The 15,091-nt window shown below is 42.1% G+C and overlaps 1 protein-coding gene across 1 annotated transcript; it reads left to right on the top strand.

Annotated features, from left to right (window-relative positions):
- Positions 1–34: 34 nt before the first annotated feature.
- prpf8 (pre-mRNA processing factor 8) lies at positions 35–14,853 on the top strand. Its single transcript, XM_077611068.1, has 43 exons — positions 35–204; positions 1,821–1,944; positions 2,029–2,197; positions 2,340–2,504; positions 2,586–2,804; positions 2,883–3,095; positions 3,184–3,309; positions 3,470–3,575; positions 3,869–4,059; positions 4,132–4,251; positions 4,503–4,692; positions 4,764–4,883; positions 4,966–5,100; positions 5,221–5,350; positions 5,478–5,674; positions 6,122–6,328; positions 6,594–6,757; positions 6,834–6,960; positions 7,331–7,523; positions 7,630–7,817; positions 7,913–8,151; positions 8,288–8,434; positions 8,532–8,742; positions 8,857–8,973; positions 9,066–9,313; positions 9,394–9,573; positions 9,865–10,000; positions 10,107–10,276; positions 10,399–10,528; positions 10,623–10,769; positions 10,886–11,046; positions 11,150–11,341; positions 11,419–11,656; positions 11,738–11,866; positions 11,977–12,090; positions 12,194–12,367; positions 12,505–12,698; positions 12,786–13,025; positions 13,100–13,241; positions 13,474–13,614; positions 13,690–13,829; positions 13,990–14,192; positions 14,309–14,853. The coding sequence occupies exons 2-43, from the start codon at positions 1,833–1,835 to the stop codon at positions 14,461–14,463; spliced, it is 7,020 nt and encodes a 2,339-aa protein (XP_077467194.1). The 5' UTR covers positions 35–204; positions 1,821–1,832; the 3' UTR covers positions 14,464–14,853.
- Positions 14,854–15,091: the final 238 nt, after the last annotated feature.

Raw genomic sequence — 15,091 nt, 5'->3', positions numbered from 1 at the left:
ACTTTAGGAGTTCTTCTTTTCAGTCGTATCTGTCGCTGTGAATACCGATCGGCGTACTTCGTGTGAGCAACGTTCCTTGTCGTGTGCGATGAGGTTTTCGGAAGACATACTGCATTGAAGAAAAGGCATATTTTGATGAATAAGATCGTGTGGAGAAAACTGATTATTTAAGCAAACACATCGTCGTGGGAGCGAAGGAACAGGGTGAGCGATGCTTCGTGGATTATGTTACTTGGGAACTTCCAAGCGATGGCTGCCGTCCTATTTATTTAGCTTTTAGCTTGCGCGCCGCCATCACCACGTTTGGCCTAACAAGCGCCATTGTTGCGTATAGTAAAAGACTCATCAAAAATCACATCGTATATTTCCTGTCAAAGTGGACTTGCATAAATTGTCAGATCTCTACAAATTAGATCTAGATATACTCGGGATTATATATATTTTTTCATGTTTACGTGTGCTCTTATACAATGCGTTAGCTAGACGGCCGTAGACTTACCTAAACGTCGGTGTTACCTAACTTTGAATGCACGATTGAGGAAACATGGTTTTTTAATCGGGGTAATCTATTTTTTTTAATACTTAAGATGTAGTTCAACTTTGAGTTTTGATACTGTGTAAATGCACACGTAACTGGCTAACTTCTTTTCAAGTAAAACATTGTTTCGATCTTAGGTTTAATCTTTTTGGCCTTAGTTTTAAATTTAAAGTTAAATATTTAATTTGTGTGTCATTGGAAAGCTTGCTACACATAAATTACATTACAATCATGCTAAATATTACCTTTGCCACGGCTCATCAACTCTTCTACCACACCTGAATCAACTGATCCACTCATGTAACCTGTCCAGAAGCCTGATCACGATCCTGATTTGATTCAGGTGTGTTGGAGACATGGAGAAATAAAAAAGACTAGATAGGTGGATTCGTGACCCCTGTTTTATTCCAAAGTTAGATTTGTGTAAAAAAATAAAAACATGCATAGAAAATACATATTGGAAGCTGCATTTATACAAAAACGCCCTTAACGTTTTGCCTTGTATACATTTATTTTTTAACATCAACACTTCGTATATGTTTGGTTTGCTTTGTGTACATTTTTAACATCAACACTTTGTCTTTGAATTGAATGCTTTTATTGTCATTGTAAAGGTACAATGAGATTTAAAGCTTCACCACGAAGTGCACAAATAACAACGAACAAACAAATAAATAATCAAGAAATCATATTATTAAATAAATAATCAATAAGTAATAAATATGTAGTGAAAAACATTAACAACTTGGGCAGTGCACAAATAACCACAATAAACATAAATGAACAAACAATTAAATAATCAATAAATCATATTATTATATAAATAATCAATAAGTAATAAATATGTAGTGAACAACATTAACAACTCGGGCAGTGCACAAATAACCACAATAAACGAACAATAATTACTAAATAATAATCAATAAGTAGTCAACAACATCAGTAGATGGTGGCATCTATGCGTAGTCCACATCGATGGGTAGTCCACATCGATGGGTAGTCCACATCGATGGGTAGTCCACATCGATGGGTAGTCCACATTGATGGGTAGTCCACATCGATGGGTAGTACACATCGATGGGTAGTCCACATCGATGGGTAGTCCACATCGATGGGTAGTCCACATCGATCGGTAGTCCACATGAAGTGTTTTTGGAATAGAGCATTGCGATCGCTATACAGGTTTCACGGTCATAGTCGTTGACCCTATTGTCCCTATATACTATACCAACAGAATCCAGTAGGCCTACTGACATTTTATATCTTCTTGTCTTATTTGTAGTTGTAAGGCACCATGGCAGTTGCCTTCCCCTTCCGCGGTGTTCCTGCGGGGGTTCCACCTCCGGGTGTGCCGCTTCCACCACAAGTTCCAGACTACATGACTGAGGAGAAACTCCAAGAGAAAGGTTTGCTGACTACCCACAGATTTATTTACGCATGCTCAAGGTGGGACATCTTGTAACTGTGTCCATTGTCTTTCCACAACACAGCGAGGAAATGGCAACAGTTGCAAGCAAAGCGCTACTCGGAGAAGAGAAAGTTTGGTTTTGTGGATGCTCAGAAGGAAGATATGCCTCCTGAACATGTTCGTAAAATCATCAGGGACCACGGCGACATGACCAATAGGAAGTTTCGACATGACAAGAGGGTCTACTTGGGGTAAACAATGAAACCTACAACTTAATTGTTACATAATTCACTTTTTTGCCAGTATCTAAAGAAATAACGTATGCATGCTTTTAATTGATAACAAATCATCAACTTTCAATGCCTAAACTTTTTTTGTTATTTTATAAAACAGTGCCCTCAAGTACATGCCTCACGCTGTGCTGAAACTGCTGGAGAACATGCCCATGCCGTGGGAACAAATCAGAGATGTACCGGTCCTCTATCACATCACTGGAGCCATTTCATTTGTAAATGAAATCCCGTGGGTTATCGAGCCAGTCTACATCGCCCAATGGGGGTAAATCGGAGTAATCCACTATATATTGATTAGCATTTAAGTTGGCACTATGCTTAAAATGATTGTTGTATTTTCTCTTAGCACCATGTGGATTATGATGCGACGAGAGAAGCGTGACAGAAGACACTTCAAGAGAATGCGCTTTCCGCCATTTGATGATGAAGAGCCGCCGTTGGATTACGCCGACAACATCTTAGATGTTGAACCACTGGAGGCCATTCAAATGGAGCTGGACTCAGAGGAGGATAGTCCTGTCGTGGAGTGGCTGTACGAGCACCAGCCCCTGAAAGAGACTACAAAGTAAAAGCCTCTCCAAATGTGCTTTTGTTCCTCTTTTTTTTGCTAGAAAGCCCACTGACCTTGCGATTTACTCCTCAGATTTGTGAATGGCACCACTTACCGTCGATGGCAATTTTCACTCCCCATGATGTCCACATTGTACCGTTTGGCCAACCAGCTGCTCACAGACTTGGTGGATTACAACTATTTCTACCTATTTGACCTTAAGGCCTTCTTCACTTCCAAGGCTTTAAACATGGCCATACCCGGAGGGCCGAAATTTGAGCCTCTCGTTAGAGACATTAACCTACAGTAAGAACTGTCAAATGATTGTGTGACTTTGCATTCAATTATTAAATACTTGGACATGTCTGAGCTTTTGTGCTTTTCTGTTAAATAGGGATGAAGATTGGAATGAGTTCAATGACATCAACAAAATCATCATCAGACAGCCAATCAGGACAGAGTACAAAATCGCCTTCCCCTACCTGTACAACAACTTGCCACACCATGTTCACCTCACCTGGTAGGTTGTTCACTGATATCAAATTTGAGTTTCTGTAGATTTTTAGTGTAAAAGTCCCAAAAGTGATTTTTTGTGTGTGAATACATTCATTGTAAAGTCATTAGAAGTGTTAAATTTGTTACACTTGTGGTAAATAGTCTTTATTGATTGCCGTGTGCAGGTATCACACACCAAATGTGGTGTTCATCAAGACGGAGGATCCTGACCTTCCAGCATTTTACTTTGACCCGCTGATCAACCCCATTTCCCACAGACACTCAGTCAAGGTAGTTGTGCACCCGAGCTAAACCTGATTAATGCGCTTAACTTTGATTCATTAGTGTAAAACATGTAAAGAAGGTTCATAAAGTCCTCTTACCAAGACGCACTTGTATTGACTTGCTTGCCTGTGCGTAAGAACCAGAGGAAAATAAAATTGAGTGGTGGCTCTTTTTTTAATCACTGGCTGCAGTTGCAGTTGGCTTGTCATCATTCAAACATTGCTCTCAATATCAAATGTTTAGTCCTGTGACAATTCAAACGTTAGCCTTATCAGTGTTCTATAACGTGGCCCTTTTAGAGTCAAGAACCCTTGCCTGATGATGATGAGGAATTTGAGCTTCCGGAGTTCGTCGAGCCCTTCCTCAAAGAGACACCTCTCTACACTGACAACACAGCCAACGGCATTGCCTTGCTGTGGGCGCCGAGACCTTTCAACTTGCGTTCGGGTCGTACCAGGAGAGCCATTGATATACCTCTCATAAAAAACTGGTGAACAAATCGCCTGGTGGCAGAATGATGAGAATTGTCATGAACGTATTCATAGAATTTTTTGTTTTCCAGGTATCGTGAGCACTGCCCTGCTGGTCAGCCAGTAAAAGTCCGCGTGTCATACCAGAAACTGCTGAAATACTATGTGCTCAATGCTCTTAAACATAGACCACCCAAGGCCCAGAAAAAGAGGTGCTTAATTTGATAATGTAGTGCTAGCATATTTTATTCATCAGGTTGGATTAGCTTTTAAACTCTTAGGCTCCCATTGGCGGCAGTCGATTTTCAATTCATTTGGACTGAAATCGATCAGTCAAAATGGATTGGACATCCTTTGTCGTTGGTGTTTTCATGGTTAATTTCCTTCTTTTACCAAATAAAAAACGCTTAAGTAATCTGTGACCAGGTTTCACAGGGAATAACATGAGCTGTCTTTCTTGCAGGTATCTCTTCCGTTCCTTCAAGGCCACCAAGTTCTTTCAGTCTACCAAGCTTGACTGGGTGGAGGTTGGTCTGCAGGTCTGTCGGCAAGGCTACAACATGCTCAATCTTCTCATCCACCGAAAGAATCTCAACTACTTGCATTTGGATTACAACTTCAACTTGAAGCCTGTCAAGACTCTGACCACCAAGGTGCAAAGTAGTTCAGCATTTCCTTGTTCAAGATACATTTTAGTCTATTTCATGTTTTTTTTGTCTTCCAGGAACGTAAAAAGTCTAGATTTGGCAACGCCTTCCATCTCTGTCGTGAAGTTTTGCGACTCAGCAAGCTGGTGGTGGACAGCCACGTGCAGTACAGACTGGGAAATGTGGATGCTTTTCAGGTCGTAAAAATGTGAAAACTTTACACCTGAATTTCATAAGCACTTTCATGGGACTAAACACAGGGTTGTGTTTGCACTTTAGTTGTCTGATGGGCTCCAGTACATCTTTGCTCATGTGGGTCAGCTGACTGGCATGTACCGCTACAAGTACAAGCTGATGAGACAAATTCGGATGTGCAAAGATCTGAAACATCTCATTTACTACCGCTTCAATACAGTAAGTAGAATTTTCCACCAAACTGCATGAACAATAAATACCACAATCACTGTTGTACATTTAGAATGGCAGAATTGAAGCCTTAGTTGCATTTGATTAATTTTTTGTTTGTTAATGCAGGGTCCAGTTGGCAAGGGACCAGGTTGTGGCTTCTGGGCCCCTGGATGGAGGGTGTGGCTTTTCTTCATGAGGGGCATCACGCCACTGTTGGAGAGGTGGCTTGGAAATCTGCTTGCCAGGCAATTTGAAGGTCAGCTGCATTCTCAGGATAATAATGATTGCCTCATGTTTAGGGCTTCCACAAATGATGAATTGGATTTGGATAGTGGACTAGTTGCCGGTTTTTGTGACTTGATTTTGTTGTATTTCCCTTCAAGGACGTCACTCCAAGGGTGTTGCCAAAACTGTGACCAAACAGCGTGTGGAGTCTCACTTTGATCTGGAGTTACGAGCCGCTGTGATGCACGACATCTTGGACATGATGCCCGAGGGCATCAAACAAAACAAAGCCAGGACTATCCTCCAGCATCTCAGCGAGTCTTGGAGGTGCTGGAAAGCAAACATCCCGTGGAAGGTTAGTACTGCACCCCTAACAATTTTCAATTAAAAAGCTTTTGGTGTTTGGATCAGCAACGTGGAGTAGTATTTCACAAGTGACACCAGGTTTATTGGACAAATGGAAAAATGTGGACACCCAACAGAAAAATAAATCCATATTCAGTACTGCTTTCTTTATCCTAAATGTCAGCTTCTAGAAAAGTGTGACCATAATTTTGTACCTCTTTAAATTTGTTTTGATGTGTATTGTACATATTTAATTAGTCCAAAAATCCTCGTTTCAATAATGAAAGGTCATCTGTTTTTTTTAAGTATAAAAATTAAGTTTCTGAGCTGAACACCCAATGTATAAATGAAAATAAAGGACTTTACCCAAGTACCCAAATTTAGCTTTGTATACGATATGGCAAAGTTGGTGTTATCTTAATAAAACCAAAGAATTAAAAAGAAAGTAAATTTGCAGGTCCCTGGCTTACCAACCCCAATTGAGAACATGATCCTGCGCTACGTGAAAGCCAAAGCCGACTGGTGGACCAACACGGCCCACTACAACCGTGAGCGAATCCGCCGCGGTGCCACGGTGGACAAGACGGTCTGCAAAAAGAACCTGGGGAGATTGACTCGTTTGTACCTGAAGGCTGAGCAGGAGAGACAGCACAACTACTTGAAGGTATTGCACAGAAGGAAAAGAAAAAACAATTTGTAAAATCCTCTTACCAAGCCGCATTTGCATTGGTTTGCTTGCAAGTGCGTAAGAACTGGAGGAATATCAAATTTAATGGTGGTTTATTGTTTACTGACTGCAGCTGCAGTTGAGTTGCCACCTTTAAGACACTAGTTCTAATTTCTGGTTAGGGTTGGTTGAAAATATTCCAATTTGAAGCTCTAGTTTTTCTGACTTTTTATAAATTCAGTGGTCTTGATTTAACTTACAGGATGGTCCTTACATCACAGCTGAGGAAGCTGTGGCCATTTACACCACAACTGTTCACTGGCTGGAAAGTCGGCGTTTCTCACCCATCCCCTTTCCTCCACTGTCATACAAACATGACACCAAATTGTTAATCCTGGCACTGGAGAGGCTCAAAGAAGCTTACAGGTAAGCACCCATCAAACATTATAATGACCACTTCAAAATGCCTTGGTAAATTAATGTCTTTTTGTGTGTATTCTAGTGTGAAATCTCGCTTGAACCAGTCGCAGAGGGAAGAGCTTGGACTCATCGAGCAAGCTTATGATAATCCTCACGAGGCCCTGTCCAGGATCAAGCGACACTTGCTCACACAGCGAGCCTTCAAAGAGGTCAGTAGGCAAAGCCAAGCATTGGTCACAGTTGTTTACAAAAAACAGGCTTCAAATTAGTGTGTGGCTTTGTGACTATAATTATCACCAAAGCCATTGTACGGTATGTATGTATCATTATAAATTCCTTCTCTAGGCTGTCGTCAGTTCTAATAATATATTATAAATTACACTAATAAAGTTTACAGGTCTGATATTTTCCAATGATGCAGAACAACCACTAGAGCTCGCTGTATTACTAAACCCATGGTGTGATGAATCACCACACAATGCAAACATTTGGAGCAGAAATTTAACAAACTAATCAAATGTTATTTTCAGATCATTTTACCCACCTTACAATATTCAGCCCTCGTTCGTTCTTTTATAGGTGGGAATTGAGTTCATGGACCTTTACAGTCACTTGGTGCCAGTGTATGATGTTGAGCCTTTGGAGAAGATCACAGATGCCTATCTTGATCAATATCTGTGGTACGAAGCAGACAAAAGACGACTCTTCCCACCCTGGATCAAACCAGCTGACACGGAGCCACCTCCACTGCTCGTCTATAAGTGGTGCCAAGGTCAATCAATTTGCCATTGTAGCATAATCTTGATCGTTTACAAATAATCTGTTGGGAACGCAACCTCCAGTTTTCAGTCGGACTCAACTTTGCTTTATCTTTGCAGGCATCAACAACTTGCAGGATGTTTGGGAAACTGCAGAAGGAGAGTGCAACGTGATGCTTGAGTCACGCTACGAGAAGATGTATGAGAAGATCGATTTGACGTTGCTTAACAGGCTGCTGCGTCTTATCGTCGACCACAACATTGCTGATTACATGACGGCCAAAAACAATGTGGTCATCAACTACAAGGTAGCCCTTTACTTGAAATTGTTGTGGCTTCATAATCTATCACCCATAAATCCAATTTTGATTGTGAATATGTATTTTTCAAATTTCTTTCATAGGACATGAACCACACAAACTCTTACGGAATCATTCGTGGACTCCAGTTTGCCTCATTCATTGTACAGTATTACGGTCTGGTAATGGATCTGCTTGTGCTGGGGCTGCACCGTGCCAGCGAGATGGCAGGTCCACCCCAAATGCCCAACGACTTCCTTAGTTTCCAAGATACGGCGACAGAGAGCGCTCACCCAATCCGGTTATACTGTCGCTACATTGACCGCATCCACATCTTCTTCAGGTTAGATTGACTCAGCCCATCCTTTGAGGAACTAGGGTTCAATCCCAAATAACTGTTGACCTGCAATAACACTTTTTAAAGTATTCTAAGTGTGACCTGTTGATTGAAATACAAAAATATTTTTCATGACTATCAGGTTTTCTGCTGATGAAGCAAGGGACCTCATTCAGAGGTACCTAACAGAGCACCCCGATCCCAACAATGAGAACATTGTAGGCTACAACAACAAAAAGTGCTGGCCACGCGATGCCCGCATGAGATTGATGAAGCATGATGTCAATCTGTAAGTCCTCAGTTCATCTTTTTAATAATGCACACAGGATTTGCTGGCCCATGACAAAAGCCCATACATAACTTGATTCCTTGTATATTCATCTCAGTGGGCGTGCGGTCTTCTGGGACATCAAGAACCGCCTGCCGAGGTCAGTGACAACAGTCCAGTGGGAGAACAGCTTTGTGTCCGTCTACAGCAAAGACAACCCCAACCTGCTCTTTAACATGTGTGGTTTTGAGTGCCGCATTTTGCCCAAATGCCGAACAAGCTACGAAGAGTTCACTCATAAGGATGGTGTCTGGAATTTGCAGAATGAGGTAACGTCTACCTCTTTTATACCACTTTTGCCTTCTCGTTTCCATATACATATAATGGAACTTCACACCCACTCCCGCATTTAATTGTTAGTCCTTATTTTTTTGCATAAAAAGGTTACCAAAGAGAGGACCGCTCAGTGTTTCCTGCGTGTGGACGATGAGTCAATGCAGCGATTCCACAACAGAGTGCGCCAGATTCTGATGGCCTCAGGCTCGACCACATTCACAAAGGTAAACAGACGCCAAATTAAAATGTTGAGTTAAGCATTTACAACAAGAATCAGAATGTGAATAACCCCCTCCCCCCTTTTTTAAATACCCAGATTGTAAACAAATGGAACACGGCTCTTATTGGCCTGATGACGTACTTCCGTGAAGCGGTCGTCAACACCCAGGAGTTGCTGGATTTGCTGGTCAAGTGTGAGAACAAGATTCAGACCCGAATCAAAATTGGGCTGAACTCCAAAATGCCTAGCCGTTTCCCGCCCGTCGTTTTCTACACCCCCAAAGAATTGGGTGGCCTGGGAATGTTGTCCATGGGCCATGTGCTTATACCACAGTCTGATCTACGGTCAGTCCGGACACGTATCTTTGAGTTAACTCTAAAATGCCTTTGTGTCCGTTGAGCTAAAACTCTTCTCTCACCCCTAGTTGGTCCAAGCAGACAGATGTTGGAATCACCCACTTCAGGTCTGGAATGAGTCATGAAGAGGACCAACTTATTCCAAATTTGTACCGTTACATTCAGCCTTGGGAAAGTGAGTTCATTGACTCCCAAAGGGTATGGGCTGAGTACGCCCTCAAGAGGCAAGAAGCCATTGCACAGAACAGGTATGCTACTAGATATTACAAGTTTTCAACTTTTGTGATGTATAGGTTCCATTGTCAAAGATTTTTTATGGACTCAAAACAAGGCCACTTCTAGCAAGAAAATGAAACTTGTATGAATCAATTCAAAAACCATTTCAATCTACAGAGCAATATTTTTTTGGGAATGTGTCTGTATTTAATAGGTATCACATGAGATGCATTCTCAACGTCTTTGCCCATTTTCAACAACAATAAAGAAAGAATGTTTAAAATCTGGCTGAAACAAATGTTTCTTTGTGTTCTGTCTTCCAGGCGACTGACTTTGGAGGATTTGGAGGACTCGTGGGACAGAGGAATCCCACGTATCAACACCCTTTTCCAGAAAGACAGACACACATTGGCCTATGACAAAGGTTGGAGAGTCAGGACAGATTTTAAACAATACCAGGTACAAGAAAAGGCCTTGCCCACTATTTATTTTCAGACTGAGCCTAGAATCACCATGATAGACACTGGTCTAAATCAGCGGTTTAATGTATATTTGTATACTCCAGGTCCTGAAGCAGAATCCTTTCTGGTGGACTCACCAGAGACATGACGGCAAATTGTGGAACCTCAACAACTACCGCACAGACATGATCCAGGCCCTCGGTGGCGTGGAAGGCATTCTCGAACACACCCTCTTCAAAGGCACTTACTTCCCCACTTGGGAGGGTCTTTTCTGGTGAGAAAGTCGTCTTTATTGAAATAAACATGACTAAACATACTTTCGATAATCTATATATAAAGTTACCAGACTAGGTATGACCAGGTTTAATCTGAATCTGTTTTCTTTGTGACATTTAGGGAAAAGGCCAGTGGATTTGAAGAATCCATGAAATGGAAGAAGTTGACAAATGCACAGAGATCTGGTCTCAACCAAATTCCCAACCGTCGTTTCACTCTCTGGTGGTCACCCACAATTAATCGAGCCAATGTATGTTCACCAAGAAAACTACTATATATATTTTTTTAAATTTTTATACATTAGGTGCGGAATTGCAAGCTAATAAGTTTCTCCTTGTCGCTAGGTTTATGTGGGTTTCCAGGTGCAACTTGACCTAACGGGAATCTTCATGCACGGAAAGATTCCTACCCTGAAGATCTCCCTCATCCAAATCTTCAGAGCTCACTTGTGGCAGAAGATCCACGAGAGTGTTGTTATGGATCTCTGTCAGGTTGGTTTTATTTTATTTCATCAAATATTTCTCAATATTTTCCCAAATGGTATAAAAGCAGGACCAATACTTCAATGGGAAATTGTCCACAAATGTGATTGTGTTTTGGCTTTCAGGTGTTTGACCAGGAGCTCGATGCTCTGGAGATTGAGACTGTGCAGAAGGAGACCATCCACCCCAGGAAGTCGTACAAGATGAACTCATCCTGTGCCGATATCCTCCTTTTTGCCTCCTACAAGTGGAATGTCTCTCGACCATCTCTGCTTGCAGACTCAAAGTATGGAATGATAGGATCGGAAAAGACCTTTTTAATCATTTTGAACAAGATGTGATTTATGTAAATCAATGCGTGCGTCCGTTTACCTCTGCTCTTCTTGAAGGGATGTGATGGACAGCACCACCACACAAAAGTACTGGATTGACATCCAGCTCCGTTGGGGTGACTATGACTCGCATGACATTGAACGCTACGCAAGGGCTAAATTCTTGGATTACACTACGGACAACATGAGTATCTATCCTTCCCCCACTGGGGTCCTGATTGCCATCGACTTGGCTTACAACCTCCACAGGTTCGTTTTCGTTGTACAAACGTGAAGCGGTTTTCACAAACCTTTCTAAATTTCTCCCATTTCGTGTCGTTGTACAGTGGTTATGGAAACTGGTTCCCGGGCAGCAAGCCTCTGATCCAGCAGGCCATGGCTAAGATCATGAAGGCTAACCCTGCCCTATATGTGTTGAGGGAGCGCATCCGCAAGGGTCTGCAGCTGTACTCCTCTGAGCCCACTGAGCCGTACCTGTCCTCACAGAACTATGGTGAACTCTTCTCCAACCAAATCATTTGGTTTGTGGATGACACCAATGTCTACAGAGTCACCATTCACAAGGTTTGTTTGGACTTGGATTTTTTTTAAGTCTCTGGTTTGTGTGTTTTTCTCTTTTCACTTGTATTTTCCTTCTTTCAACAGACCTTTGAGGGTAACTTGACCACCAAACCAATCAACGGAGCCATTTTCATCTTCAACCCCAGGACCGGACAGCTCTTCCTCAAGATCATTCATACATCTGTGTGGGCCGGACAGAAACGTCTGGGTCAGGTATGCGCCCTGGCTCATATTCAATTATCTCCAGAATGGTTTTCTCCTTAGCATTTACAACAAAGACGCAGTTAGCAACCTGCTTATAATTCCTCTTGATGTTCTTGTAGCTGGCTAAATGGAAGACAGCTGAAGAAGTTGCTGCCTTGATTCGCTCACTCCCTGTAGAGGAGCAGCCGAAGCAGATTATTGTGACCAGGAAGGGCATGCTGGACCCTCTTGAGGTAAGACATTTACACCAAATATTATTGGATGACTATTTAAGCCCTTTCTGTGTCGGTGTGACTTCAATGTCTTACAATTCTAATGTCGTCCTTCTTTCCGCAGGTCCATTTGCTTGACTTCCCCAACATTGTGATCAAGGGGTCTGAGTTACAGCTGCCATTCCAGGCCTGTCTAAAGGTGGAGAAGTTTGGAGACCTGATCCTCAAAGCAACTGAACCCCAGATGGTGCTGTTCAACCTTTATGATGACTGGCTTAAGACTATTTCATCTTACACAGTGAGTTTTTCTATGAATCACAGAAATAATGGTGTTTAAAGGCTTCTTTTTTTTCATTATATGATCCAAAAACAAATGGATTAAATACTTATTTGCCTTTCTAATAGCAATTTCTGCATGATTTGTGCAATCTTTAGGCCTTCTCCCGACTCATCCTGATCCTCAGAGCGCTCCATGTCAACAACGACCGCGCCAAAGTGATCCTCAAACCTGATAAGACCACCATTACAGAGCCTCACCACATTTGGCCCACTCTCACCGACGAGGAGTGGATCAAGGTGGAAGTGCAACTTAAAGACCTCATTTTGGCTGACTATGGCAAAAAGAACAAGTGAGTCTCGCATTAGCCAAATTAAATTTTCCTTTTGAGCCACCGAATAGGTCACCTAACGCATTTCTGTCGCCTGTCTTTTTCCAGTGTGAATGTGGCATCACTGACCCAATCCGAGATCCGTGACATCATCCTGGGCATGGAGATCTCTGCTCCCTCACAGCAACGGCAGCAGATCGCTGAAATTGAAAAGCAAACCAAAGAGCAATCGCAGCTCACAGCCACACAAACACGCACTGTCAACAAACACGGTGACGAGATCATCACTTCCACCACGTCCAACTACGAAACGCAGACCTTCTCCTCCAAGACAGAATGGAGGGTCAGGTATGTCTCCGATTGAGGAAATTGACTTTAAAGGTTTACTGCTATTGACTAACACTTTGTACCTCCCCGGTCAGAGCTATATCTGCTGCCAATCTTCATCTCCGCACCAACCACATTTACGTGTCATCTGATGACATCAAGGAGACAGGCTACACCTACATCTTGCCCAAAAATGTCCTTAAAAAGTTCATCTGCATTTCAGATTTGCGTGCACAGGTATGTATGTCCATGAAGTTGACAGTTTCGATCACAGGTGTCAATCTCAAGGCTATAGATCGACTGATTATCGGCGCCAATATTTGGCAATTTGAGTTTTTTTTTTAAATCCGACAGGCCGATATAAAGAAATAAATCAAGGCCCATGACAAAATGAGGTCGACACTTTTGGTTTGGATCAGTTGGCAGTGCCTGAATAGTATACAATAAATAATATTGTGCCATGTTCTAGATTGCAGGCTACCTGTATGGCACCAGCCCACCTGACAACCCACAAGTAAAGGAGATCCGTTGTATTGTCATGGTGCCACAGTGGGGGACCCACCAGACTGTCCACTTGCCCAACCAGCTACCAGGACATGAATATCTAAAAGTAAGATTTGATTCTTTATTTCTGTAACCATGATTTACGTATGTATTCATAATAAAATATCTTTCTCTCCAAAAGGAAATGGAACCCCTCGGTTGGATTCACACGCAACCCAATGAGTCACCACAGCTGTCCCCCCAGGACGTCACCACCCACGCCAAGGTCATGGCGGACAATCCCTCTTGGGATGGAGAAAAGACCATTATAATTACATGCAGGTAAATCTTTGATCTCATGGTAAAGTGATGGCAGTAGAAGTTGGGATATCAAGTTTTGTAGTTCTGTCTATCTTTTCTCGTCGCTTACTTTGACATGTTTGACGGCAGAGATAAAAAAAAAATCCATGTTAAAAAGTTGAAAATGTGGTTTGATTTGCAGCTTCACACCAGGCTCATGCACGCTAACTGCCTACAAGTTGACACCTAGCGGCTACGAGTGGGGCCGGCAGAACACAGACAAGGGGAACAACCCGAAAGGCTACCTGCCATCCCACTACGAGAGAGTCCAGATGTTGCTCTCTGATCGCTTCCTAGGCTTCTTCATGGTCCCAGGCCAAGTTTCTTGGAACTATAATTTCATGGGTCAGTACCTTTCTGGCCACCAGTCTTCCAAAGCACTGGGGGGATCCCTGCCATATACTGTTTATTTCTCTTCCACTTAAAGAAATAATACACGGCTGTATTTTTTCCCCATTTAGGTGTACGCCACGACCCCAACATGAAGTATGACCTACAGCTTGCCAACCCTAAGGAGTTCTACCATGAAGTCCATCGGCCATCGCACTTCCTTAACTTTGCTTCGTTACAGGAGGGTGAAATATACAACGCTGACCGTGAAGATATGTATGGTTGAGCTGAAAGGCTGATTTTATGGCCCATGCTTGTAAAATTTCTTGTGAACACGTGTAACTCTTGTTTGGAAATTTTAATGTTAAAACTAGACAATTCTTCTTGTTATTCCTCTCATATTTACTTCACTCTTTTTCCACAGTCCCTTTTAGTTAGAGGGAGGCTTCTTGAACTATGGGCAGACTTCGTGTTAAGGGATGTTCTAGTACAGGAAAGGTGCATTTATGTCTGTCTTTTTGTACACAGGATTTTAGTGGAATTGTTTCGATGGCAGAAGTGCTTTCACCTTTGCCGTGTGAGAAGTCAAATTTTGGTTTCAGTTTCTGTAATTCCCTATCGCTGTTTTGTGACAATGTAGCTTTGATTGAATAAAGATGGCATTTTTATACAGTGATAGGTGGTGCTCTTACCTCCTTTTCATTATTCAACCACCGTAACTTAAAAATCTTAGAAAATTTTTCAGGCATCGTCCTTTTTTCTAAATGTACATCATATTGCAGTTGGTATTGGGTCATAATGTTGTCTTTTGGGAAGAGACTTTGGTTGCTGGACTGGTTCTCAGCCAAATCAAGGTGGGAATCAGTATTTACCATCAATTTAAAGATTTCCATGTTCCTGAGCTATTTATCTTG

The sequence above is a fragment of the Stigmatopora argus genome, chromosome 10, assembly GCF_051989625.1.
Source record: "Stigmatopora argus isolate UIUO_Sarg chromosome 10, RoL_Sarg_1.0, whole genome shotgun sequence".
NCBI lineage: Eukaryota > Metazoa > Chordata > Actinopteri > Syngnathiformes > Syngnathidae > Stigmatopora > Stigmatopora argus.
The sequence above is the reverse complement of the archived record's forward strand: the minus strand, read 5'-3'. Positions and strand labels throughout refer to the sequence as shown.